General features: G+C 41.8%; 3 protein-coding genes across 4 annotated transcripts in view; 2 read left to right on the top strand and 1 right to left on the bottom strand.

The window, feature by feature from the left end:
- Positions 1–8360: 8360 nt before the first annotated feature.
- Positions 8361–12779, bottom strand: Cd3d (CD3 delta subunit of T-cell receptor complex). Of its 2 annotated transcripts, XM_020183650.2 has the most exons (5): positions 12467–12769; positions 10224–10442; positions 9665–9796; positions 9331–9374; positions 8361–9118 (listed from the first exon to the last, which is right to left on the bottom strand). In XM_020183650.2, the coding sequence occupies exons 1-5, from the start codon at positions 12603–12605 to the stop codon at positions 9053–9055; spliced, it is 600 nt and encodes a 199-aa protein (XP_020039239.2). In that variant the 5' UTR covers positions 12606–12769; the 3' UTR covers positions 8361–9052. The 2 variants fall into 2 exon arrangements, with proteins under 2 accessions (XP_020039239.2, XP_020039240.2); XM_020183651.2 differs by lacking the exon at positions 9665–9796 and having other exon boundaries at positions 12467–12779.
- A 1220-nt stretch (positions 12780–13999) lies between these two features.
- Positions 14000–23888, top strand: Cd3g (CD3 gamma subunit of T-cell receptor complex). Its single transcript, XM_020183649.2, has 7 exons — positions 14000–14149; positions 17658–17681; positions 18130–18360; positions 18892–19023; positions 19895–19938; positions 20431–20497; positions 21184–23888. The coding sequence occupies exons 1-6, from the start codon at positions 14095–14097 to the stop codon at positions 20494–20496; spliced, it is 552 nt and encodes a 183-aa protein (XP_020039238.1). The 5' UTR covers positions 14000–14094; the 3' UTR covers position 20497; positions 21184–23888.
- A 2258-nt stretch (positions 23889–26146) lies between these two features.
- The window catches only part of Ube4a (ubiquitination factor E4A), a 34226-nt gene continuing 33130 nt past the window's right edge, over positions 26147–27242 (top strand). The window contains exon 1 of the mRNA XM_074066636.1: positions 26147–26302. The gene's annotated coding sequence lies outside the window, so the exon portion shown is untranslated. The remainder of the gene's footprint in view (positions 26303–27242) is intronic.

Here is a 27242-nt window from a genome sequence, read left to right as displayed (position 1 = left end):
CTGTGGCTGCAGCCTCCATTTATTGGTGAAGTGACTAGTGAAATGTCACTTCTTGCCCTTGAAGCATCAAAGCTTATCCTCAAAAGGAGTCTTGGTGATGGTGCCCATCACAAGCTGCTGATCAGCAGACTGGCCCAAGGGCAGCTAATTTGGTTCCAGGTACATTAGATTGTGCCCAGTTAAGGAGAGCCACAGCTCAGTGTGATAAAAACAATAACAGTTAATATTTATTGAGCCTTTTCTATACTCCAGAAATTGGGGTTACCTGTGCATGTGTTATCTCATTCGATCCTTACAATGACTTCGCGTGATAAATGTTGCCCTCATTTTACAGATGAGCGTCTTGAGGCTCAGAGAGGTTAATCTATTTGCTCAAGGCATAGTTGAGAGGGGCAGGGCTGGAATTCAAAGCCAGGACTGTGCCCTTAACATCTACCCAGCACTATGATCAGAAGGAATGGTCTCCATCCTATCAAATGTCCTTGGAAAGAAAAATGGAGGGGTTGAAATCCTGAGCAGGTTTCCTACCTGGGGCAGAGGCTGAGTAACACAGGACAAAGGTGGATGCTGAGGTGAGGAAGATGGCAGGATGTAAGAGCTGTAGATTACACATGGGATGCAGAGGACAGGAGGAATGCATACACATTGTAAAAGGACCACAGGACTGCAAGAGGATGTAGGAGTACAGGTGAGACACAGTGGAAAGGAGGAATGTAGCATAAGAGGAATATTAAAAGGATAGAGGAAACAAGGCACCAGTGGCTCACGCCTGTAATCCTAGCTACTCAGGAGGCAGAGACCAGGAGAATTGAGGTTCAAAGTCAGTCAAGGCAAATTGTTCATGAGGCCCTATCTTGAAAATTCCCAACACAAAACAGGGCTAGAGGAGTGGCACGTGCCTAGAAGCCTTGAGTTCAAACTCCAATACTGTTTAAAAAAAAGATAGAAGAAAAAAACAATTTTTATCACTGATCCAGATGGAATAACAAGAAGTGGATTTACCTTCCTTCCTGAAACAATTAAAATATGAAACAAAATAGGTTAAAACAATAATTTTTAAGACATCAGACATTAGACAACAATGGGCAATGATCCCTGAGATACAGGAAACAAGTAAAGTGAACCCCAGGGTTGCTCTACTTTATGACCTAGACATAGTTTCCAGGTGGTGACACAGGGAGGGAGAACCTAGGCACAGGCCAGAGATCAACCTGAGGTAAGCAGGCAGAGATGGGAGGTTGAGGCATCTAGAGTTTGTGGGAGAGAATACTAAAGAGTTGAGAATTGCAGTCAGAGATCTGAAGAGAGTCTCCCCTCAAGTTGTCAGCTGGATGGTGATCTGTGCACTCAAAACTACAAGAGGGCAAAGAAAGAATCACTTGAAAGGATTAGAGAGAAGAATCTTGTATCTCACACAGGACTGGAAGTAGTTATCTGACCTCACAGTTCAAGGGACATTGTGAAGAACTCTGTGCTCACCCGACAGAAGGAGCCAGTGATGTCTCAGGAGCCAGTCTTATAAGGGCACTAATCCTGTTCATGATTGCTCCACCCTCATCACCTCATCACCTCCCATCACTTTGGGGGTCAGGATTTCAACGTTTGAATTGGGAGGGGGCAAAGCATTTCATTCTATAACAGTTATGAACAATTTATGCTAATACGTTATATGAAATTGACACATTTCTCAAAAAAGTTTGCTGAATATGAAATAAGTAGTTAGCCTAAATAGTCCTTTTTAATAAATAAATTGAATTTGTAGTTTAAAAACTTTCCCACATAGAAAATGGAGAGATCTCCCATGCTCATGGATTGGTAGAATCAACATAGTAAAAATGTCTATACCCCTAAAAGTAATCTACATGTTTAATGCAATTCCCATCAAAATTCCAATGACATTCATTAAAGAGACTGAAAAATCTACCGTGAAATTTATATAGAAACACAAGAGGCCACAAACAGCCAAGGCAATATTCAGTCAAAAGAACAATGCCGGAGGTATCACAATACCTGACTTCAAACTATATTACAAAGCAACAACAATAAAAACAGCGTGGTACTGGCACAAAAACAGACATGAAGACCAGTGGAACAGAATAGAGGACCCAGATATGAAGCCACACAATTATAACCAACTTGTCTTTGACAAAGGAGCTAAAAATATACGATGGAGAAATAGCAGCCTCTTCAACAAAAACTGCTGGGAAAACTGGTTAGCAGTCTGCAAAAAACTGAAAGTAGATCCATGTATATCACCCTATACCAATATTAACTCAAAATGGATCAAGGATCTTAATATCAGACCCCAAACACTAAAGTTGATACAGGAAAGAGTAGGAAATACTCTGGAGTTAGTAGGTATAGGTAAGAACTTTCTCAACGAAACCCTAGCAGCACAGCAACTAAGAGATAGCATAGATAAAAGGGACCTCATAAAACTAAAAAAGCTTCTGTTCATCAAAAGAAATGGTCTCTAAACTGAAGAGAACACCCACAGAGTGGGAGAAAATATTTGCCAGCTACACATCAGACAAAGGACTGATAACCAGAATATATAAGGAACTTAAAAAACTAAATTCTCCCAAAACAAATGAACCAATAAAGAAATGGGCAAGTGAACTAAACAGAACTTTCTCAAAAGAAGAAATTCAAATGGCCAAAAAGCACATGAAAAAATGCTCACCATCTCTAGTAATAAATGAAATGCAAATTAAAACCACACTAAGATTCCACCTCACCCCTGTTAGAATAACCATCATTAGCAACACCACCAACAACAGGTGTTGGTGAGGATGTGGGGAAAAAGGAACCCTCATACACTGTTGGTGGGAATGTAAACTAGTACAACCACTCTGGAAAAAAATTTGGAGGCTACTTAAAACGCTAAACATTGATCTACCATTTGATCCAGCAATACTACTCTTGGGGATATACCCAAAAGACTGTGACACAGGTTACTCCAGAGGCACCTGCACACCCATGTTTATTGCGGCACTATTCACAATAGCCAAGTTATGGAAACAGCCAAGATGCCCCACCACTGACGAATGGATTAAGAAAATGTGGTATCTATACACAATGGAATTTTATGCAGCCATGAAGAAGAACGGAATGTTATCATTTGCCGGTAAATGGATGGAATTGGAGAACATCATTCTGAGTGAGGTTAGCCTACCCAAAAGACCAAAAATCGTATGTTCTCCCTCATATGTGGACATTAGATCAAGGGCAAACACAACAAGGGGATTGGACTTTGAGCACATGATAAAAGCGAGAGCACACAAGGGAGGGGTGAGGATAGGTAAGACACCTAAAAAATTAGCTAGCAGGCACTATTCACAATAGCCAAGTTATGGAAACAGCCAAGATGCCCCAGCACTGACGAATGGATTAAGAAAATGTGGTATCTATACACAATGGAATTTTATGCAGCCATGAAGAAGAGCGAAATGTTATCATTCGCTGGTAAATGGATGGAATTGGAGAACATCATTCTGAGCGAGGTTAGCCTGGCTCAAAAGACCAAAAATCGTATGTTCTCCCTCATATGTGGACATTAGATCAAGGGCAAACACAACAAGGGGATTGGACTATGAGCACATGATAAAAGCGAGAGCACACAAGGGAGGGGTGAGGATAGGTAAGACACCTAAAAAACTAGCTAGCATTTGTTGCCCTTAATGCAGAGAAACTAAAGCAGATACCTTAAAGCAACTGAGGCCAATAGGAAAAGGGGACCAGGAACTAGAGAAAAGGTTAGATTAAAAAGAATTAACCTAGAAGGTAACACCCATGCACAGGAAATCAATGTGAGTCAATGCCCTGTATAGCTATCCTTATCTCAACCAGCAAAACCTCTTGATCCTTCCTATTATTGCTTATACTCTCTCTACAACAAAATTAGAGATAAGGGCAAAATAGTTTCTGCTGGGTATTGAGGGGGGGAGAGGGAGGGGGTGGAGTGGGTGGTAAGGGAGGGGGTGGGGGCAGGGGGGAGAAATAAACCAAGCCTTGTATGCACATATGAATAATAAAAGAAAAATGAAAAAAAAAAAAAAGAATGAAGAACAACAAAAAAAAATAAAAAAATAAAAAAAAATAAAAAATTAGCTAGCATTTGTTGCCCTTAACGCAGAGAAACTAAATCAGATACCTTAAAAGCAACTGAGGCCAATAGGAGAAGGGGACCAGGAACTAGAGAAAAGGTTAGATCAAAAAGAATCAACATAGAAGGTAACACACATGCACAGGAAATCAATGCAAGTCAACTCCCTGTATAGCTATCCTTATCTCAACCAGCAAAAACCCTTGGTCCTTCCTATTATTGCTTATACTCTCTCTACAACAAAATTAGAGATAAGGGCAAAATAGTTTCTGCTGGGTATTGAGGGGGTGGGAGGGAGAGGGAGGGGGCGGAGTGGGTGGTAAGGGAGGAGGTGGGGGCAGGGAGGAGAAATGACCCAAGCCATGTATGCACATATGAATAATAAAACAATAAAAATGAATAAAAACTTTCCCACAAGGAAAACTCCAGACCAGATGACTTCTTTGGTGAAATCTACCAAACATTTATGGAAGAAATAATACTAATTCTATACAAACTCTTTCAGAAAATTGAAGAGACACTTCCAGCATGTTCTATGGGGAAGACTTGTTAATTATCCTAGTTAATTTTATGTGTCAACTTGGGTAGACCACAATACCCAGATATTAACTCAAATACTTCCAGATGTTTCTGAGATTTTTTTTTAGATGAGATTAACTTTTAAATCAGAGGACTTAAGCTCAATGCCCTGGGTTCTATCCCCAGTACTACAAAAAAAAAAAAAAAAGAATAAATCAGTAGACTATGAGTAAAATTGTTGAGCCTCCTTAATGTGAGTGAACCTCATTCTAATCAATTGAAGGTCTTAATTTAAAGCTGTTAAATGATAAGGTCTGTCTCTAGTCAGAGCTAACTTTTTTTCTCTTTCTGTAGTGCCGCAAATAAAGCCTTCCATGTTGTAGGCAAGCGCTGTACCATTGAGCTCCATTGCTTGCCAATTTCAGGCCTTAAGAGAAGACAGACTGAGCTCTTTTGAAGATGAGGGAATTTTGTCTCCAATGTCTTTAGACAGCTGTGACATCAACTCTGCCCAGGTCCCTAGCCTTCCAGCATGCCCTGTAGATTCTGAATGTGGCAGCCTCTACCAACACATGTGCGAGTTGCTCCAGTATGCGTGTGTGTGCCTACTTCTCTGGAGAACACTGACTAATATACCTTGCTATCAAAACCAGACAGCCATTATTAGAAACTACAGACAAAAATCCTTCTTGAACATGGATACGATTTCTTTTTCCACCTGAGTTCAGTTAGGAAGGGCTGTTATCATTGCTAGAGGTTTAGCTGAAGAGGACCACCTCCCTGTGGCAGAAGACGGTTTTCCATGTTCTAGTGCACACATGACTGTGTTCTTCTGCTGCAGCCTACCAAGTGGGCTTTCAAGATTTTCTCTTATGAAATAACTCAGTTTTGATTTGTGATTCCTCAAAAATTATGCTACCGATCTGGCTGTAGGTGAGGTTTGCAATTTTCCCAACTTTCATATTAGCTTGGAAAAATCTGTGTCCAGAAAGGGAAACATATTTACGTATGATGGACATCCCTGCACTGCCCAAATGGAAAAAGTCCTTATCTCCCCACCAAAGGCTTCAAACCTTGATGCTCCCAACCTCAGCTTCCCAAGTAGCTAGGATTACAGGCGTGAGTCACTGGAGCCTGGTCAGTTCCAGAATCCTAACAAAAATCCCCAAGAAAACTTTAGCAAATTTAATTAAATAATATGTTTTTAAAAAAAGATACATGAGAACCAAGTAGCTTTCATTAAGAATGCAAAATTGGTTGATAGATCAGCCATCAAAGTAATTTACCACATTAACAGACTAAAAAAATTAAATCATGTAATTATCACTATGGATGTGTAAAAAGCTGGATTTGATAAAACCAGATATTGACTAGATATCTGGATTTGATAAAAATTCTCAGCACACTAGAAAGAGAAAAGAACTTCTCAATCTGTTAAAATATGTTTTTTTAAAAAGAAAAAAAAAAACCCACAGTTAACGTGCTTAATGATCAAAGAGTGGCTGGTGGTGTGGCTCAAGTGGTAGAACGCCTTCTTAGTAAGCACGAAACTCTGAGTTCAAACCCCAATACTGAAAAAAAAAAAAGAGAGAGAGAGACAATATTAAGAAAATAAATACACAAGCCATACAGGAAGAAATATTTGTAAAATATATTTGCTGAATGCTGGTGGCTCACCCCTGTAATCCTAGCTACTTGGGAGACTGAGATCAGGAGGATCAATTTTTGAGGCTAGCCTGAGCAACTAGTCCAAGAGATTCCCATCTCCAAAATAACCAGAGCAAAATGGACTGGAGGTGTACCTCAAGTAGTACAGCGCCTGCTTTGCAAGTGAAAAGCCCTAAATTCAAACCCAGTCCCACAAAAAATAAATAAAAACTAAGTTAGCCTGGCACTGTGACTATAATCCTAGCTACCAGGGAGACAGAGATCAGGAAGACTGAGGTTAGAAGCCAGCCTGGGCAAATAGTTTGCAAGACACCATCTCAAAAATACCCAACACAAAACAGGGCTGGCAGAGTGGCTCAAGTGGTAGAGCACTTGGCTAGCAGAGTAAGGCCCTGAGTTTAAAAAAAAAAACAACTAAGGTATAGTGACAGAAATCACTGGTACCTTGGGGGTAGAGGAATGGGGAAGAAAAGGATCTTTTGAGGGTGCTGGATATTTTCATTATCTTGGTTGCAGTGATATCTCCCAATGTACATGTATGCGGAAACATCACATTTTGGGTTCAAGTTGTAACTCATTAGCAGAGCACATGCCTCAGCGACATTGACTTCACATCAGAATCATTTCAGCAGTTTTAAAAGCTTTTAAGGCTCAAGCGGCAGAGGGAACATGATGGAAAAAGAATGGTCGATGGATACAGAGCGGCAGTTGGATAGTGACAGTAATGTCTAAAGTTGTCCTTTAGCACAATATGGTAACTATGGTTGACAGTACTCATTTGTATATTTCAAAATAGCTAATAGAATGTTCTCAGCACAAAATGATAAATGTTTAAAGCAGTAGAGTTACCAGTTTCCCTGATCTAATCATTACATATTATGTGCATGTAGTGAAATACCGCACTGAACCCCACAAAAAAAATGTACAATTAGGGCCAGACATGGTAGTACACACCTGTAATACCAGCTACTTGGAAAGTAGCCAGCCCAGGCAAAAGCATAAGGCCCTATCTGAAAAACAAAAAAACAAAGAGGGCTGGGGTGTTGCTCAAGTGATAGAGCACTTGCCTAGCAAATTCAAGACACTGAGTTCAATCTCCAGTACCACCAAAAAAAAAAAAAAGTATAATTATTCTTGGTAAAGAAAAAATTTTAAAAATATTTTTTAAAGTGCTATGGCTCATCTGCACTCCAGATCTATAAACTGAGTATCTCTTTGGGTGGCATCCAACCATCAATATTTTTAAACTTCCAGAAGAGTCCAACATTCAGCCAGCATTGAGACCTGGTAGATGGTGGACGTAAGTGAATATGAAAAATGTAAGTTATATGGAAGTGTGCAGGGTGTGAGAAAGAACCAAAGTGTTAATAAAATGCAGAACATGGAAAGGGTGCCCAAGGTGAAGAGCTTCCAAGGGAAAGTGGGGTCTGGGGTTAAGAGGACCACGGTAGCAAGGAAATAAAGAGTAGAACCAAGCCATATTTATAAAAGAAGCATGTGCAAATTGGAAATTCATTCTGTCTCTCATGAAATTGGGTTCTGGGTGTATCTTGAGGAGATGGGGGGCAAGTCACCCAGACTGCTGACTATGTGGGTGTTAGTTCCTTGGAAACCATGGTCTGGGAGATTCCCACTGTCTTTAAATTATCCCGAAGTCCTTTAAATTACTATGTATTCAGAAAACAAAGATAGGCTCCCAGCTCTGGGATCTAGGAACAAGCATAAAGAACACAAGAGAGTGAGTGACCTCAGTTTTTCCTATAAACCAGAGGCTCTAAATTTGAGCTGATTCAGAATCACCTGGGGACCCCATTCTGGAGTGGATCCCAAGAATCTTTTTTTTTTTTCCTTTAGCCATTGTGTAGCCCAGGCTGGCCTCAAACACAGCCTCTTGAGTGTTGGGATTACAAGTGTACACCACCACACTTAGCTTAAGAATTATTTTTTAAATAAACTTCTCAGGCTCCCAAACTTTGAGAACCACCAAAAAAACACTGAGTAAAGATGACACCTACTGAAATCTCCCAAGACCCACCCGGTTTCCAAGTAAGTGAAGCGTGATAACGTGTTTTAATTAATGAAGGGTTTCTAATCCCAGTTTATTATGCAGAAGGCAAGGGCAGGATAGGAAAGGAAGATAAAATGGTACCTTCTATACGGGAAAGGGAAACTCAGGGGCCTAGGCTGAAACCTCCTCAACTGCTAATGCTAACTGCTCAGCAGGATCATAAAACCAAGGCCAGCCCCTTAGTAGCAGTGGGACTTCATTACACACCCTCTATGTCTCAATGAGAAGTGAGTCTCAGGGCCCCTTGATGTTTCTGCCACCCCCGCTCATGTTGTCATGGAAACTTCTTTGTGGCTGGGCCCCTAAACACAACAGCCACCCTTGGCTGTGGTGGGGCAGCCAAAACCCTGGAAAGGTTGTTGTGGTAGGGGACTGGAGTCAACAAGTAAGTAGCAGAGGGAGTGTGGAACAGCAGACCCTTTACCCAGGAAGCCCACTGGGCTGGAAACATCAGTGGACCAGGAAAGATGGGAAACTGCCCGTCACAGTGTCCATGTGGAACAGAGGAAGGGAAGAGATGAAGGAAGGGTACAGGTGAGCAAGGAGGACAAGAGTCCAGCCAAGTCAGGACAACTCCCATCCCTGCCCTTGGAAGTGCAGGCAGCTACTGAGTGAAAATGGTCATGTTCATTGGTTAAGCAGAGGGAGGGCACAGTCGATAACGATGTTTCTAGAAGCCACCACTCTCAGGGTCACTTTTTCTGAGGCCAGTTTCCTCCAAGACGGCTGTACTGAGAATCATCATGATCTTGGAGGGGCTAAAAGGTAAGAAGGGGGACAGTGAGGCATGGTCAGAACATTGCTGAGAAGAGCCCCAGCAGGCCCCAGGGATGAGAGCTTATGCCTGACCTCTCCAGACACCCAGTGATGAATTCTCCACCAGGATCCCACATCCATGCACACAATGCCTACTGTCAGCCTCTCCAACCCCACTCATCCCAATTCTTGCCTCCTTTCCCTCAGGACTTACCTGATACAGCTGCTCATTCCTCAACAGGTCTTGAGTGTCGGCCACTAGAAGAACCATGGAGAGAAAGTCATCAGGGACTGGGTAAGATGGGACCATGAGAGCCATGAACACTGCAGGCCGCGTCCTCCCACACCCTCAGAAGTCCACGTGAGCAATGTACATACTCAGTTCTTTCAATCTCCTGAGATAGGAGGCCTTAGGACATTACAAGAGTGACTCCCAGTGAGACGGAATCTACTACCAAACCCCATTCCTCAGCTGGTGCATGAGCTCATACACACACACACACACACACACACACACACACACACACACACACTGCCCTTCCACTAACCCCCAGAGAGCCTTCCAGTCTCATGTCCTGCAAAGCAGTAGACTCCCAAAGCAAGGAGCAGAGTAGCAATGATGTCAGTGATGATGATGCCAGCCAGGGTGGCCAAGTCTACTTCCACACAGCTCTGGCACACTGTGGAGAAAAGGCGAGAGGAGGGGTAGAAAACTTTCAGATCAGGGAACTGTCTCTGCCTTCTAGGATGGCCCTAAGATCTCTCATGCCAAGACCCAAACTTCAGTGAGACCCTGATGGCTTGCTATTTCCACCTCTATCCTCTACCCTTATCCCAACAAGTCACTGAAGAGATCCAAGAAGTGATCTTAGCTTTATAGGACCTTAAATGAGTGGTAGACTAAGCCCCTCTCCCACCCCAGTCTGCAGGGACAAGGTTTGCTCAGTTAAGCTCTCTCCCCACTCGGAAACTCCCCAAATTTACCTTAAAGAATTACAAGAGTAACCCCAGTTTGTTTTGAGAGAAGATTAATTCACCACACTCCCTTCCATCCATCACATGCAAAGTCCCCACCCACTCCACCCCAATGGATCAAGGAGCACATACTTCGAAAATAAACTTGCAAAGTAGATACTTCTTTAGCGAGTTCCTCTGTCCCATTACACGTATATGTTCCTCTCGGGTCCAGGATGCGTTTTCCCAAGTCCAGATTTTTATTATGTATTAACTGTGTTCCCACTGTTCCCTCTAGCCACGTGATGCTGGTATTACAACTCAAAAATACTTTGTCCTCATGTTCTGCTACTGTAATCTTGAAGAGGCTCGCTAAAGGGGGAAAACACCATGATCAGAGACAGCTCTTTGGTCTGCACTAGACCCATATGTTAAGGATCATACTTAAAGACCACTTTGGAAGTCTAGGTCAAGACAGGATTTCTAGTGAGAGGCAGGAGTGACAAGAAAAAGGCTTCAGGACATTCCCCCCATGAACTGCAAGAGCCAGGAAGGACAGAAGGGTGCAGTCCAAGCAGAATATCGGCCCTGTAGGACTTGGAACAAAAGAAAATACAAATCTGGGTTGATCAAATAAACTTTTTTTTTTTTTGGTGGTACTGAAGTTTGAGCTCATACTTGATAGTCAGGTGTTCTACCACCTGAGCCATTCTTCCAGCCCTGTTTTGTGTTAGGTATTTTCAAGATAGGGTCTTGCAAACTATTTGCCTGGAACTGGTTTCAAACCACAATCTTCCAGATCTCTGCCTCCTGAGTAGCTAGGATTACAGGCATAAGCCACCAGCACCGGCCTCCAAGAACCTTCTTGAAAACAAGTTCAGATCACTGATTAGAAGTAGGAGGGAAGCACAGACTGCTGAAACTCCCAAGAGACATGGAAAGGCAGAGAATGTTCCTAGGTTGGAGATGTCTGTGTGTTTCATACTAAAAAATTTCTAATTCTACCGCCCAGCCACCTAGAACACTCCCACTTCAACTTCTCCTCCTCTTCCTTCCCCATTGCCCCATTCCTGCATCTACCAAGGAAATGGGACACTCACTACTACCATTCAGACTTACCAGGGCAAATCTCATGAAACAGATTTTTAGTCATTCCACACTTGCTCAAGGAAAGAGGAACAGGGAAAAAAATGTATATCAAATCTGTTCTTGAGGGTCTATACACAAGTCAAGTCTTGTGAGGAGTTTAAGGGTCAGAAGCAAGCACCTTTCTTTCTAAACCCACTAAATTGTAAATTGCCTGAGAGCATCTCCACAGTCCACAGAGGCACTGGTATCCACACCACCGTCCAGGGAAAGATGGAATCTACGTTCTCATTGAGCTTCATCCTATGCCACTAACTTGGACACAAGAAAACTCCAAAATAGCTGTGTCCCCTTCATCTGACACAGGTTGGGAGTATATGTGTGTACACTCAGGGAGACATATGTACATCAGATGTTCCACCTCTTACAGTCATGTCTTCCTTGGAGTTCCTTCCAGTGGAACTCCTCGGTGTCCCAGTTTTCTTGAGACTGAGAGGTTTCCTGGGGCATAGGATTTTAAGGATTATTGTTTTGCTTTGTTTGTGGTGCTAGACATCTACTAATGAGCTATATCACCAGCCTGATTTTCAATTTTAAAAAACCAAGCAGCTAGGCACTGGTGATTCACGCCTGTAACTCTAATTACTTGGGAGACTGAGATCAGGAGAATCAAGGTTCAGGGTCAGTCAGGGCAAATAGTTTGTGAGACCCCCATCTCCAAAACAACCAGAACAAAAGGAACTGGATGTGTGGCTCAAGCAGCAGAGTGCCTGCTTCTCAAGCATGAAGCCTTGAGTTCATATCCCAGTCCTACCAAAAATAACAACAAAACAGGGAAACAGGAAAGAGTTGGCGACTTACTGACTATGCGATACCTCCCCCAATCTACCTTTCTTTCTACTTAACCTAAAGTTAACTTTTTTCCTAAAGCATTCCCTGAGCCCTGAGACATGGCTCCAAGTATCCACACAATAATGGCCAAACGACCAATATCCTGACCCAAAAGGCAATCTGCTCTACAAAGAGCAATTCATGTGACTCTGCTCCCATTACCAGCCCTACACTCAGGCATACACAATACTGAGCCATTTCCTAAAGACCTCTGGCCTTTGGAGAGATATTTAAAGCCAACATAAGCCCTTGCTGGAATAAGTCAAAGCCAAGTACTTGTTTCCTACATGCCAGCCCTGCCCTGGGGTACCTGGTGAATTGAAGGCAGTGTTGAGAAGTAACTTCCAATGGACCTCACTCTCGGTGGTAATGCCCCTCTCAAGCCCCTTCCTCTACCCACACAGAGATGCCTTACTTACCTTGAGGGAGAAAGGCAACCAGCATCAGACCTGCCAGGATCCTGCTATGTTCCATCTTCCAGCAGAATTCATCTAGCAGACAGTGCCAGGTCACAGAACTATCAGCCAGGGGAGAGCCACCCTCCGCCAACTGACTCATGGGTATGCGGAAAAAGAACAGACTGGGGGAGGAACTAGAAGATGTCTGCTTCTCTGCTCTCTGCCTTTGATGATGGGAGACTGTTAGGGCAGGAGTAGGCTAGGGGTGCAGGAGGAAGGAAGCAGGTGCAAATTGCTCTTTCTAGAGCACAGAGCTTAGTGGTAGGGCAGAAGGCAGAGCAGAGAATACAGAGAAGTTTGCCTGGATGTCTAAGAAGTGAAATGAGACTTATAATGGCCTTTCCTGAGTCACTGATGAAAAACGGGAAACCTCAGAGTCCCTGTTGACAACATAGCTACCTGTACTTACCACCAGGAAACTACCACCTCTCAAAGCTCCTTGAGAGAAGCTATAAGCCCTGTTGCACAAGCCATATCATCTAAGTTCTCCTGTTGCTGGTCTTTCCTGGGACCCTCCCCAAGGGCAGCCTGGGACATCAGATCTAGCTGTTTCTAGCCAACAGGAAGTTGGATTTCAGAGACTCCTCAGCCAGGGATTTGAATCCTGGCTCCAATGTTAGCATTCATTAGGCCAACCATGGAATTTTTCAGAGTCTGGTTCCCTCAGCATCATTATATGGATATGAAAAAAGAAGTGTGTGCATTGTGCCTGCCACATCAAATTGCTCAATATGCGGTACTTATTAATAACAATATAATTGACTTCCTGGCAGAACTTAGCCTCCCCGGAGACAATGGATTTTTCCACCCATGGACTGAAACTCTCCATATTGCCACAATCAGGCTGTCGTTTACCTAAGGACAGAGCTGTGTCTGTCTTGCTCTCTTCTGTATCTTGTGCCAGAGGCATAATAGTTGCTCTGTTGATTTTTGTTGACTCACTGACTGATTGACTGAGGGACACAAGGACCTGCGATCCTGGAAACTCAACCCCGGCCTGTGGAATATGCTGTTTGTCCTGTTGGAATTGTCCCATCTCCTTCCTTTTGGGTAGGCACCACTATGAAGACCTCAAAAGAGCAGCCTGAAAGAAGGCTTGGATGAAGATACTTTTTCATTCAGAGCTCCAGCTCCAAGCACCTAAGAATCCCATCTAAGTGCATTAATTCTAGCATCAAGTGACAAATGGCCACAATCCTAGCAACAATAGGAGGCAGGGACATTAATCTTGCTCATGAAGAAAGGGGCTCAGGATCATCTTCCAACCCAGCATCCAAAGTGGTTCTCAAGGGGAGCTGAGTCTCTGAGTGGAAGCACTCAGCACGGTCTCCGTCCTCATCATCATCACCATCATCATCACCATCATCTTGCACTCCTAACAGAAAAGCAAAAGGTAGATGCACCTGCAGTCGTGCTGAGGCCCCTGCTACCCACACTTGAAGCAGAGAGCAGAGGCTCTGGGTTTTTGCCTTCACACCAGGGCCCCAACAGGAGGATGCTGGGCGGAGCCAGGCTAGCTGCTGCACAGACTGGCTGACTGGCTGCTAAGGCCTGCTCCACACTTCTGCTGGGGAAGGACAGAGAAGGACATGGAGCAGGGGAAGGGCCTGACTAGCCTCATCCTGACTGTCATTCTTCTTCAAGGTAAGAGCAGACTTGTGACCAAGTGAAGGGTCCATGGGAAGAGGCCATCACCAGAGAAACAGGGATACTGAGCTGACTCTCAGCTGTCACCTTAGAGCTCAAAGAAGGAAAGGCAAAAATATAACCTTTTACTGTTCTCTGCTGGAAAAAAAAAAAAAGGCAAACAGTGTCCTACAAGGACAAAACAGAGGCTAGATAGAACTCTGCTGCTGCCACCATCTTAAACTTGAATGTAGCCCAAAAGATCCCCGGCAAGGAAACTGAAAGGAAAAGGAAAGGTACTCAGTCACTAATCCAGAGCTGGGGTTAGCAGTAGACCTACGAAACATTCACACACACAGCTGCTCAATTGGTCAAATGGTCAGTATGGTTGAAATCCTAACGTATAGTCCAGAAGATAAGATGAATAGAAGTGTTCTTCTCTGAAAAGCTCATATTCTAATTAGAGAGATGCGTTTCAGTTCTACCACAGTGAATATAAAAGTGCAGCATGGGGTGCCTGTTTGAAATATCTGACAGGAAGTGGATGAACTAAGCTGATATCTGAAGTCTGGACACTTTGGGAGAAGCTAAAACCATACAAGTTCTTGAAATCACAAAAGTACCATGTGATGTGTTAGGAAGAAGGGTCTGGAAACGGAACTGTGAGACACCAGGCAATGGGAGAAAGAAATTTCAAGAAAGACATAAAAGGATGATCCAAGAGCTAAAATGATCAGATGAGTGTAAAAGCCTGGAAACTAAGGGAACAGAGAGCTTCTAGAAGGGGAGAATTACCACGACTCTAAAATGTTAAAGACAGATCACTAATATAATATGTTTTAAAATATAATAATATAATATGTTTACAATTTAAGTTTGTGAGAGTTAGCAAAAGAAAGTTCATGAGTGATTTAAACAGTTTTAGTGGGGTTCCATGAGTAGAAGTCAAATGGACAAGTAGAAAATGAAGGCAGGTGATAAAGAGCAGCAAGAGTAGAATATTCTAGAAAGAAATTTGTATGAGAAGGCTGAAGAGATAGAGTGGCAGGAAGTAGAGTTTAAGAAGAAATGTTTTTGAGGGTGGAGAACCTTGAGCACATTTTTACCTAAAGGTGAATAGAACAAGTTCTGGAGGTATAGGAAGAATGAAGCTAAGAATGGAGTCAAGGCACAGAGGGGAAGTCAAAGTAACCTGCTGAGACTAACAGAAAGGGAGTGAAGATGGCTTGGGCCACAGATAAGCTTGTAGGTAGATAGGAAGCTGAAGGGAAAAGGGCCATGGCAAGAAGCAATGTCACCTGCTAAAACTCACGAGCTGGGCATTGGCAGAGTAGGAGATTAAGAAGACTGTGAGAATTTGGATTTAATTCTGAGAGGAAAGGAAGAAAGAATTAGCTAAAAGACAACACGGGTTGGAGGACAGTGCTAAAAGTCAAAGCAAGGCTCCTGGATATAGTGGAAAGAGCACTGGGTTGAGCAATACAAGAACTGGGTCCAGCTGTCGCAAATGAGCTGTGCACTTGAACAACATCTCTGCCCTCTGACCTCAGCTCTCACACCGACCAATCCAGAAATTTTGCCACATGAGCTCTCAAGTCCTAGGAGGAATCAACACTCAGATATGCAAACTTAAAAGATGTCAGCAGTCAGTCCCACTTTCTTTCCTATATAATGTGAGTTAGAATGAAGAGTCACCTCCTGTGGTAACCAATTGGTTAGGGAGAAAGGCTATTAAGAAATCTGTTTGTCAGTTGTGGCATTTTCCTCATTTACTCCTTTATACACTCATGCATTTGTTCAACGAGTAGAAACCTCCTCCCATGTGCTAGACACTGTGCTGGGAACTATTCATAAACAGTTCAACCCTGTATGAGTTCTAAGACAGTTGACTTCTTCCAACTATTACCGTCATCTTTGAACTCATGACCAGATCTCTCCCTGCCACATGCTCTACCTCTAGCCACACTACTTCCCTTGTCCTTTTCCAAATCTATATCTTGGCTCAGGTATTTTTTCTACCCGAAATGTCTCTCTGTGTCTGGTGAGTTCTTACTTGTTCTTCAAGATTCAGCCAAATGTCATCCCTTCTATTAAGCTTTTCTGTTGGATAGAATCAATAGCTTCTATTCCCTTTCATATTCATTCATGCAAGTACTAAAAGATAATTTGTAAGCTCAACTACATTGATTATATGTGTTTATTTGTTTCTACTCCATGGTAAATTCTTTGGAAGAACAACTTATTTATCATAACCCTACACTTTCTTTCACAATGCCTAGTCACATCAGATCACAATGGTGCTCAGTAAACATTTGGATTAAGTCCAATTGAATTGGATTCAATCCTACATCTCTGTAGCTTTCTATCATTCAAGTCTACTACTCAGAGTTTGGAGTCACATTTTAGGGCTAATTAAATAGCTAATTTTCCAGGGACACGTGGGATTTCTATAAGAAATGGGTTGTCAAGGCTGAATATCTCAGAAACAACTCAGCTCTAAAAGGCTGTGGCTAGGGTATACTCACTCCTTGCTAAGGTTTTAGCAGCTAAGCAGCAGAACATCCTGGACTGTATAGGCAACAACCTCACATACTACAATATAATTCTGATGCTAACCCCCCAGAGTTAGGGGTCAGAACCTACAAGTAAGGACACAATTTCCAACAAGACTGACCTTACTTTAAATGCCAGCCACAAGTACAAGAATCCCCAGACTATTCACATGCCTAACAAACTGGCTGTACAACCAGATGGTTCCCATGACCCTTATTATTTATAATTTACTAGAAAGACCCACAGAAGTCAGGAAAGCACATTACTTACTATTACAGTTTTACTATAGAAAATACAATTCTAAGCTGAGATTGTGGCTCAAGTGGTAGAGCACTAAGGCCCTGAGTTCAAACCCCAGTACCACAAAAATTAATTAACTGATTAATTTTTAAAATGCAGACTAACTAAAGAAGAGACAAATAGAGTAAGGTTGGAAAGGGTCCCATACCCTCTCCCTATGGAATCAATACATCATATTCCCAGCACACTGACATTTTTACCAACTAGGAAATTCCTTTAAGTTCTTACTGAGCTATCATTACATAGGCATGGTTGGTTAAGAGATTGACTGAATTCAATCTCTACCCACTCCCCTCAAGGATTAATATCAGTGACATCAGAGCCCCAAATCTAACCATACAATTGGTCTTGACCAACCCCATCTTGAGTCATGTCAGCATAATCTCAGATATGGTCCAAGGGTCCACTGTAAACAACAAAGGCACTCCCATTCCTCATGAAATTCCAAGGGTGAAACTCCCATCCAGAAAGTCAGGACAATGACTAAATACTTTATTATAACTTTGAATTTAATTTGGTGATTTAGGCTACATCCAGGAAAGTAAGTACAGATACTGTCATTCCTGTGGGTTAGGATCTCTGTTGATCTTGACCTCAAGTAACTATGGGAATACCTCAAGGCATAGAAACAATTCCATGCCCAATTGATCCTCCATCTCTTTTGTCTCTGCAGGTACTATGGCCCAGTCAAAACAAGGTAGGAGAAATCACTTCTTTCTCTTCTCAAACTAGGAGGAAATTCACAGAAATACGGCTTCCTACAACTATAGTACCACAAGAGGGAACAATTTAGAAAGGATGAAATATGGGAGATTAATAACTGATACCTCCATCATCAACCAAATTAGTACTTTTCTGGGCTCCATTCTGGGCAGCTTTTCTGTAACTAAGCAATTGTCTGATCCTTGCAATAGAAACAAGACCCTAGTACCTAAGTGTGTCTGTGAATAGGCAGCAACGGTAATACCTGGGAGCATGTTAGTAAAACCTCTCAGAACTACCTATTGGACCTGAAATTCTAGCATGATGTTAGAAGGTGATTTGCGTGCACATTAAAGTTTGAGAAACACTATTCTAATGTCTTCTCCTCGTATCCTGAGGCAGGGAGAATTTCCTTAATGGAACTATGGCTTTTCCCTTTTCAGGAAACTATTTAGTAAAAGTGGATGACAAGCGAGAGGATGGTTCAGCACTTTTGACTTGTGATGTGAAAGATGTGAAAGACAAAAATATCCAATGGTTCAAAGATGGGAAGATGATAAGTAATACAAGTAAAAATACATGGAATCTTGGAAGTAGTATCAAGGACCCTCAAGGAATATATTGGTGTCGAGACTCAAAGGGCACTTCACAGCAACTCCAAGTGTATTATAGAAGTATGTAATTTCCTTTGTTTTGTTTTGTTTGCTTGTGAAATTAAGCAATATTTATTGTTCCGGTACACTTACTTTCCAGGCAGAAGATGGAAATAGATGTTAATCAATAGCATGTCATAAAAGCCAGTTACCTTATTCTCAGTTTGCCCGTTCTTAAATATAACAAGACAGTTCTCGCAAATTCTTGAAAAATCATAACTAGTCATGTTTTAAAACCTTCATATGGACTCCATGGATTGGAGCAGTTCAGTAATTTCTGTAAACTGAGTTGGGGCGGGGCAACATAGGAGAGGCAGCTGCAATGAGGAGAGAGGGCAGTTGCAAGTGGAGAACAGGACCCAGTCTTTCTTCTGGTCCACATCCTTCCTGATTGTAAGACCTAAAGGGTTTCTCCAGGACTTCTCAGTGAGGAACATTGAGAAATGTGTCATTCTTGGGGCAAGGATCCTCCTTTGACTGATGGGCAGTTGCAGATCTGGGAGGAAAAACCCTGAAGGAGGCTTGTCGCTCAGTGTACCTTGTTCCTCACAGTGTGTCAGAACTGCATTGAGATAAATGCATCCACTGTATCTGGCTTTATCTTCGCTGAAATCATCAGCCTTTTCTTCCTTGCTGTTGGGGTTTACTTCATTGCTGGACAGGATGGAATTCGTCAGTCAAGAGGTAAGAGAAGCCGGGTGTAGTGGTACTTGCCTGTAGTCCAAGCTACAAAGGAGGTTGAAGCAGGAGGATTTCAAGTTCAAGGACAGCCTGGGTAGTTAGTAAAACCCTACTTTAAAATAAAACTTTAAAAGGGCCAGGGGTGTAGCCCAATGGTAGAGCATTTGCCTAGCATGTGTAAGGCCTTGGGTTCAATACCCCTCCCGCCAAAAAAGGGAGTGTAAAAGAATGTGTTTGGCTGAGAGATGGGACTACCTGAGACCCTCAGCTTCTTTCCTATTAAAATAGACCCAATAGGAGAGACTCCCAATAGGAGCTGGTGTGTGTTGCTAATGTGCATTGTTAGGTGAGCTCTGTCTCTGCAGGACAGAAAGAAAGACAGTTGGCATTGTCCCAGCATATGTGCCTGTCTTAAGATCCAATTCCTTCTAATTTGTCCTCTGTGTTTTTAAAAAAAACTCTTTATTGAAACTTACATACAGAAAAGTGAATCAAGCATACAGGTCAAAAAAAATTACCAAAGCAAACAAACATATCCATGCATCCAGCACCCAGTTTAAGAAAGAAAATATTACCAACACCATTGAAGTAGCCCTTTGGTGGTTACTTCCAGCCACTACCCATCCCAAGAGTGAGCACTGCCTTGATTTCTGACAACAGGGATTAATTTTGCTTGTTTGTTTTCTCATGCAAATGGACTCACGCATTACATATTCTTGTGTGTGGCTTCTTTCAGTCGACAATATGTTCCTAAGGATGATCATATCCTGTGTGCAGGTGATGCTTATGCCTTTAGTATTCCATTGTGTGAATATAACCTGATTTATTACCCATTCTATCTTGTGTATGTATAATTTTTCTGCTTTTTATGCAGCTTCAGACAAGCAGACTCTGTTGCCCAATGACCAGCTCTATCAGGTAAGAGATAGGAATGAAAAAGACATTGCTGGACTGGAGGTATGGCTCAAGCGGTAAAATGCCTGCTTTGCAAGCATGAAGCCCTGAGTTCAAACTCCAGTCCCACCAAAAAAAAACTAAAAGCAAAAGAGACATTGCTACAATTAGTAGGGGTAAACCTTTGGGATTGGAGGCAAGTTATTTGGGAGATACTTTACAGATAAAAAGCTACTTACAGCATTCCATGTGATTGGATAGCTGTCTTTTTGGGAAGAATGGGAGAAATAAAGAGAAGGTTTGAGAGAGACCAAGGTCAGGATCTAACGAGACGATGTAGAAGAATGTCTCCTATGCACAGAGCTTCCCTTTCCTCCTCCTATTCCTCCTCTTCCTCAGGCGCCTAGGACCTTGGAGCACCCACTCCAAAGCCTTACACATAAAAACCATTCAATAAATATGCATCAAGTTAATTGAGGGTGAAAAATGAGTTTATCACTATGCTGTTCTTTTCAGCCCCTCAAGGATCGGGAAGATGACCAATACAGCCATCTTCAAGGAAACCAACTGAGGAAGAAGTGAGGTAAGGACTCAGAGTAGATAGGTTCTTCAACACCAATTCTAAGAAAACACCTTTGTACTACCAGCCCCTCCCAAGTATTGTCAAGTCTATCTCCCTTCCCCAAACACCTATAAAACTCAGTGTGTGTGTGTGCGTGCGTGCGTGCATGCGTGTGTGTGTGTGTGTGTGTGAGAGAGAGAGAGAGAGAGAGAGAGAGAAGTTGACTGTGGTAAAACTACAGGGATTAGTATCATTTGCCTTGACCTAAGAAAATATGGACACTGTATGTAGCTACGAATCCTCTTAGAGCAAGACCTCGAGCCATAGAAATGCTGAATAATATTCTTAACCTTATTGGGGTCTCTCAGCACGTGCACTGTAATATTTTGGGTCAGTTAGTTCTTTGTGCTGAGGAGCTGTCCTGTGCATTGCAGGAGTTACTGTAGCATCCTTGGCCTGTATACACCAGATGCCAGTAGTAATCCCAGTGTGACAAGCAAGTACATGTCCAGAAATTACCAAGTGTCCCCTCCAGAGAAAAATCACCCTTTGTTGAAAACCAATGGCCTATATTAACCTTTCAGTCAATCTGGCAATCAGTCAGAAGTTCTGATTCAATCACTCATCAGAAGATTCTATCAGGAATACAAGGCTGAAAGCATTATTTGGCTTTCTAACCAATTTCACTTTTTATTTTTCTATTCCAGGTATTCTGCCTTCTATCCAGTTCTCAAAATCAAAACAATATACTTAGAGAGCTCACTGCAGAGAGATTTTTTTCAGCCTTAAGTCTAAACTCCAGTTTCACAGAGGTGACAAATGAAAGGATTATAGAACAAATTTGGGTTTTCCTCAAAACAAAATAAAAGTCAGGGCTAGGGGTGTAGCTCAGTGGTAGAGCACTTGCCCAACATGTGTGAGGTCCTGATTTTCATTCACCAGCACCAGGTAAAATAAGTCAATTAAAAACAAGCATAGTATGGTGTTTCAGGAGCACCACCTATTGGAGGAAGTTGTAAAAGAAAAAGAAAAATATCAACCCCTCTATTGAGTAGAATCTTTTTGTTGTTTTTGGTTTTGGGTTTTTTTGGGGTTTTTTTGGCAATACTGGGATTTGAACTCAGGCCCTCCCACTTGTTAAGCAGGCACTCTACCATTTGAGCCACTCCCCAAGCCCTAAATAGAAAGATTTTTTAATTTTAATTTTTATAGAGTTTTTGCATAGGTCATAATTCTCATGGTTCAAATCTACAGTGAAAAGTCCCCTCCACCCCATCCCCAGCCATCAGTTGCCTTCTTCAGAAGCAAATTAGTTCCTTATATGTATTCCTGGACATATTCTTGGCATTTAAGAGCAAGTTCTCAAGTATACATTATTCTCCCCTGTCCTATTTTTCACCCAAGTGATATAATACTATACATTATAATATTATGCAGCCAAAAAATAATTTATGTGTCATAAATTTCACCCACGTTGTGATTGTACCTGTTCTCAGTAATTTTTAGTAAATTTACCCTTCAACAGTTTTATTCTGTAATTAAATCACCAGTTTTAAAACATTCCTATCACTCTCTTAAGGTCCCTTGTGTTGTTTGCGGTCACTCCTTGTTCTCACCCTCAGGCCAAGGCAACAGCAAATCTTTTTGTCTGCCTTTTCTGAACATTTTATATAAACGGAATCAAACAATATGGGGTTATTATATCTTTTAATATGTCTCCAGGGTTCCTCCCTGTGGTAGTATATATCAGTATTCTGTTTCATTTTATTGTTGAATTGTATTTCATCATATGGATAGTCCGCACTTTGTTTATCCGGTAATGGACATTTGAATGAGCGGCCTCATGCATGTCTTTGTAGAAATGCTTTCATTTCTCTAGGGTAGATGCCTAGGAATGAAGAATTGCTAGGCCATATGACAAATTTGTGTTTAATCTTTGAAGAAATTGCCAAACCGTTTTCCAAACTGACTGTACCATTTTACATTCCCATATGTGAGCTCTTATTTTTCTGCTTCCTTGCCAATATTTGTCACTATCTATTTTAATATAGTCATTTAATATATGTGTAATGATATCTTTATTGTGGTCTTAATATGCATCTCTCTAATGACTAATCAGTATAGTCTCCTGTTTTATTAGCTATTTATATATCTTTATGAAATGTCTATAAAAATTTTTGCCCATTTTTTAATTGACTTTTTGTCTTCCTACTGTACAGTTGTGGAAGTTCTTTATAACTTTTGAGTACAAGTACTTTATCAGATATATAATTTGGAAATATTTTCTACAAGTTTGTAGCTTGCTTTTTCAAAAAAATTTGTGAGACAAGTGCTCACTCACTATGCAGCCTAGGCTGGCCTGAATTCTCTCCTGCCTCAGCCTCCTAAAGCTGAGGTTATGCCTGGCTTCTTTCTTTCTTTTTTTTTTTTTCTTTTCTTTTCTTCTTATAGCCTTGGGGATCGAACCCAGAGCTTTGCGTTGCACATACTAGGCTCATGCTCTACCACTGAACTACATCACCAGCCTCTTTTTACTTTTTTTTTTTTTGGTGGGACTGGGTGTTTTGAACTCAGGGCTTCCCATTTGCAAAGCAGGCACTCTACCACTTAAGCCACACCTCCAGTCCATTTTGCTCTGGTTATTTTGGAGATGGGGTCTCATGAACTATTTGCCCACGCTGGCCTCCAACCTTGATCCTCCTGATCTCAGCTTTCCAAGTAGCTAGGATTATAGGCATAAGCCACCGGCACATGGCTTCTTTTTACTTTCTTCATGGTATCTTTTGTCTTTTGAAATACAAAAGTTTTGAAATTTGATGAAGTTCAGTTTATCATTTTTTTCTTTTTTTGTATTGTGCTTTTAATATCATGTCTAAGAAATCTTTGCCAAACCCATGGTCACAAAGATTTTGTCCTATGTCTTCTTTTTATAATTTTTAGGATGTTATTGTTTTAGCTCCAAAAACAAATGTCATTTTGAACATGTTTAGACTATTGATAATAAATAGAAATGAATGGAATTGTTAGGCCGCAATGATTTGCACTTGTAATTTTATTATATATTGCCAAATTCCACTTTATAGAGGTTGTACCAATAACAATAAACAAAGGGCCTTTTACTCTATGCAGGTTCCAGCAGTGTATTATTGAACTTTTTGAACTGTGCCAATCTAAGTTTAAAATGGCATCTCAGCATAGTGTTTGTTTTGTTTGTTTGTTCACATGAGGTCTCCCTAAGTATCCTAGGCTGGCCTTAACTCATAAACCTCCTGCCTCAACCTCCCAGTACTGGAGTTACAGGCATTCACCACCACAACTGGCTGTGGTTTCATTTTATACATTTAAATCTTTGGTTCATCTTGAATTAATTTTAATGTAAGACCTGACATATGAACCAACTTTTTCTTCTTTTGTTGTTGTGCTAGGTGGGGGTACATTGTGCCATTTACAAAAGTTCTTGCAATATATCAAATATATCATACTTGAATTGACATCCTCCACCATTCTCCTTCACCCTCCTTCCCTCCCTCCCTCCCCCCTGCCCCGGGAGGACAAACTGTTAAGCCAGATAGTTTTCCACTTTTTCCAGAAATATTTATTGAATGGTCCATCTTGTGACCATTTTATTTATTTGTTTATTTATTTATTTATTTAGCAGTACTGGGGCTTAAACTCAGGGCCTTCACTTTGAGCCACTTTGCCAGCCCTTCTTGTGATGGGTGTTTTTGAAATAGGGTCTCACAAACTATTTGCCAGGGCTGGCTTCAAACTGCGATCCTCCTGATCTCTGCCTCCTGAATAGCTAGGATTACAGGCATGAGCCACTGGTACCCAGCTCAGTGACATTTATTTATTTATTTTATTTTTGCAGTTCAGGGCCTTGCACATGCTAGATAAGCACTCTAACACTGAGCTATAACCCCCAACAGCTCCATTACCTTTAAATTGTACGTTACCACCACTCCACTCAACGGATTGTGAGTTCCAAGAAGGAAAAGATTTGGATTTTTTTCACTAGAGTTATCTTAAGGAACTAGAACAGTAGTAAACACTGAAAGATGTGCATAACATACAATTTAACATTTTAAACATTGTGATTGTTAATTTTGATTATTGACCTGGATTGAAAGACACCTAGGAAATTAGTAAGGTACACTTCTGGGTGTGTCTGTGAGGGTGTTTCCAGAGAGGATTAACTAAGAGGAAAAGACTAGCTCTAAATGTGGGTGGCAGCATCCAATAGGCTGGGGTCCTGCAGGTTACAAAAGGAAGAAGGAAATCTGCTAGTGCAGGCATTCTGTTTCCTGGCCACTGTGAGGTGAGCAGCCTCGGCTACACACTCCTGCCACCAAGATCTTTTGACTTGTCTTAAACCCAAAGCAATGGTTCCAAATGACCTTGGAGTGAAAGCAAGAGCCCAAATAAATCCTTTTGCATTTAAGTTGTTTTCTCAGGTATTTTGTCACAGTGATGAAAACTGCCCAACACAAGCATCTTTAAGTGTATTGTCTAGTAGCATCAAGTACATTCAACATTGCTATGCAGCCATCCCACTACTCAATCCCAGACATTTTCATCATCCTGAACAGAAACTCTATGCATTAAACAATAACTTACTAAACCCATTCTTCCCTTCTCTTGGTAACCTTTATTCTGTTGTCTCTAAGAATGTGCCTATTAAAGGTACTACATGTAAGTGAACTCATACAGTATATATCCCTTTGTATCTAGCTTATTTCACATAGCATAATGTTTTCAAAGTGAAGTAGAAGCTCATTATGGTTTTGACTATCATTTCCTCATTGCCTACTGATGTTGAAGCTCTTTTTCATGTGTTTATTGGCCATTTGCTTATCTTTGAAGAAATGTCTGAGTCCTTTGCACATTTTTAAATTATGTTTGTATTCTGTCATTCATTTGTAGTTTTTGTTTTGTTGTATTTGGTTTGGGTGTTTTGTTGCTGCTGTTTTGCTTTTAAGATAGGATCTCCCTACATAGCCCAGGCTGCTCTCAAACTTGTGATCTTCTTCCCTCAGCCCCTCTTCCCACTGCTGGGATTACAGTCATGCCCACCACACCCAAAAAGTTGTAATTATTTATATGTTCTTGATTTTAATCCTTTATCACATATATGACATGCAACTATTTCCTCTCATTTCGTGAATTATCTTTTCACTCGCACAATGCTTTTTAACTCCTGAAAAGTATGCTGCTTCCAAAAATATTTGTGTACCTCAAAATATTTGTGTACATTGCAGGATGTATACTACTGCCCCCGTACAGATAAGAAAACTGAAATTCAACCCAAAAGAGCACACTTCCTGGCATCTAATACCAACTTTTAATGTTGTTATTGTTGCTACTGTTACAGCTTCACAGATAATAATCTATAAAGAGTAACAGAAACTGCCTCCAGGACACATAGGACTAGTGGAAAAATTAGAAAGCAGAAGCCCAAAGATCACAAAATTATATCTGCCCTCAATTCACGGATTTCCAAAACCCAGCATTCTATTTCACTAATCTCCACACCACAAAGCCAACAACCCAGCCCCACCCCCTAACCCAAATCCCAAAACCACTTCCGGCCACTTCCGGCCCGCCCCTAGTCCGCGGCAAGCGAGCCAGCGCATGCGCTGTGGGTGTGTTTGACCTGCCATTTGCCCTCGCGGGCGGACGCGCACTACTTCCGGCGCGGACCAGAGATTCCGTGAGCTCCGGCGCTGAGCGATGACGTCAGCTCCGGTTGCTGTGCTGAGTCGGAAGTGGGAACCTTTTGGCCCCTGAGATTGTGTCGCGTTGTCGCTGCTGGCCCTTCAGGCTCTGGTAAGAGGGAAGGTAGCTTGAGAGGAAGAGTGGTGGAATTTGTAATGAGAATTTTCTTTCTAGCGAGTACCAGTCCAGGCCTCTGCACGCTTGCCTTCTCCAAATTCCTTGTTTCCTGGCCAGAGACCCTCTCGTTCGTGAACTTTGACCCTGTCTGATTTGGAAACCCTTTCAGTGTTCCAGCGTCTGCCGTCTTTCTGCACACTTCTCGCCCTCTCTTTCCATGCTCCTGGAGAAGGCCTGAATATTGGCCTTGGCGTTGTCTTTTGACTTCTTTCTCTGCAACATGCGCGGGGTGGATAGGTCTCCCTCCTTCCGGCGAATCCCCTTTGGAACCCGACCGGACAAATTAAAAGAGCAGACGCTAGAGAGCCAGATGCCAAGGAGACAGAAAATAACAAGAGGTCACCATACTTTTTGCATTCCTCTGGAATTCAGAGTACCTTTAAGGTACAGGAAGGGTGGTGGTTAGCTAACTATGAAACAATTCAGGGTGTCTCTGCGTGAATTAGAGGTGATAATTAAGCTTATGCAGTGGTTACATGGGGGAAAGCCCTCAAGGGTTGTTAATTCCAACACTAAATATGATACCCTTTTTTCATTGAGCTGACTAAAATACTCATGGGAGAAAATAAAACATATAGAACCACATTTAACAGTTCAGTTTCTTGAAGCAGTAAAAGCCTGCACCATTCTGACAGACTAGGCTTCTGCCTAAGTCACTACAGCTTATTAGCCAGTAGGTCATATGCAGAAAAATGGCAGAGGAGATGAAGATGGAAATGCCTCAAAGTTGTCAAGAAGTGATGTAAACTCTTCCTCCAGTAGTTAGGGTAATTTTTCTGATTTGCATTACCTTTTGTTAATATGATTCTGTAAAGAATCTTATGTCAGTAGACTAAAGGTAAGCCAGGCATGGTAGTTCACATCTGTAGTCCCA

The sequence above is a fragment of the Castor canadensis genome, chromosome 2 (genome assembly GCF_047511655.1).
Source record: "Castor canadensis chromosome 2, mCasCan1.hap1v2, whole genome shotgun sequence".
NCBI classification, from domain to species: Eukaryota; Metazoa; Chordata; class Mammalia; order Rodentia; family Castoridae; genus Castor; species Castor canadensis.
Note: the sequence above shows the minus strand (reverse complement) of the source record. Positions and strands in the feature narration are given on the sequence as shown.

Coding starts and splice junctions, on each gene's coding strand:
- Cd3d (XM_020183650.2), bottom strand. CDS start 12,605: ATGAGTCAGTTGGCGGAGGGTGGCTCTCCCCTGGCTGATAGTTCTGTG. Junction 10,443..12,466: donor GGTTGCCTTTCTCCCTCAAG/GTAAGTAAGGCA, acceptor TTCCCCCTTTAG/CGAGCCTCTTCAAGATTACA. Junction 9,375..9,664: donor GACTGGAAGGCTCTCTGGGG/GTTAGTGGAAGG, acceptor TGGTTCTTCTAG/TGGCCGACACTCAAGACCTG.
- Cd3g (XM_020183649.2), top strand. CDS start 14,095: ATGGAGCAGGGGAAGGGCCTGACTAGCCTCATCCTGACTGTCATTCTT. Junction 17,682..18,129: donor TATGGCCCAGTCAAAACAAG/GTAGGAGAAATC, acceptor TTCCCTTTTCAG/GAAACTATTTAGTAAAAGTG. Junction 18,361..18,891: donor ACTCCAAGTGTATTATAGAA/GTATGTAATTTC, acceptor TGTTCCTCACAG/TGTGTCAGAACTGCATTGAG.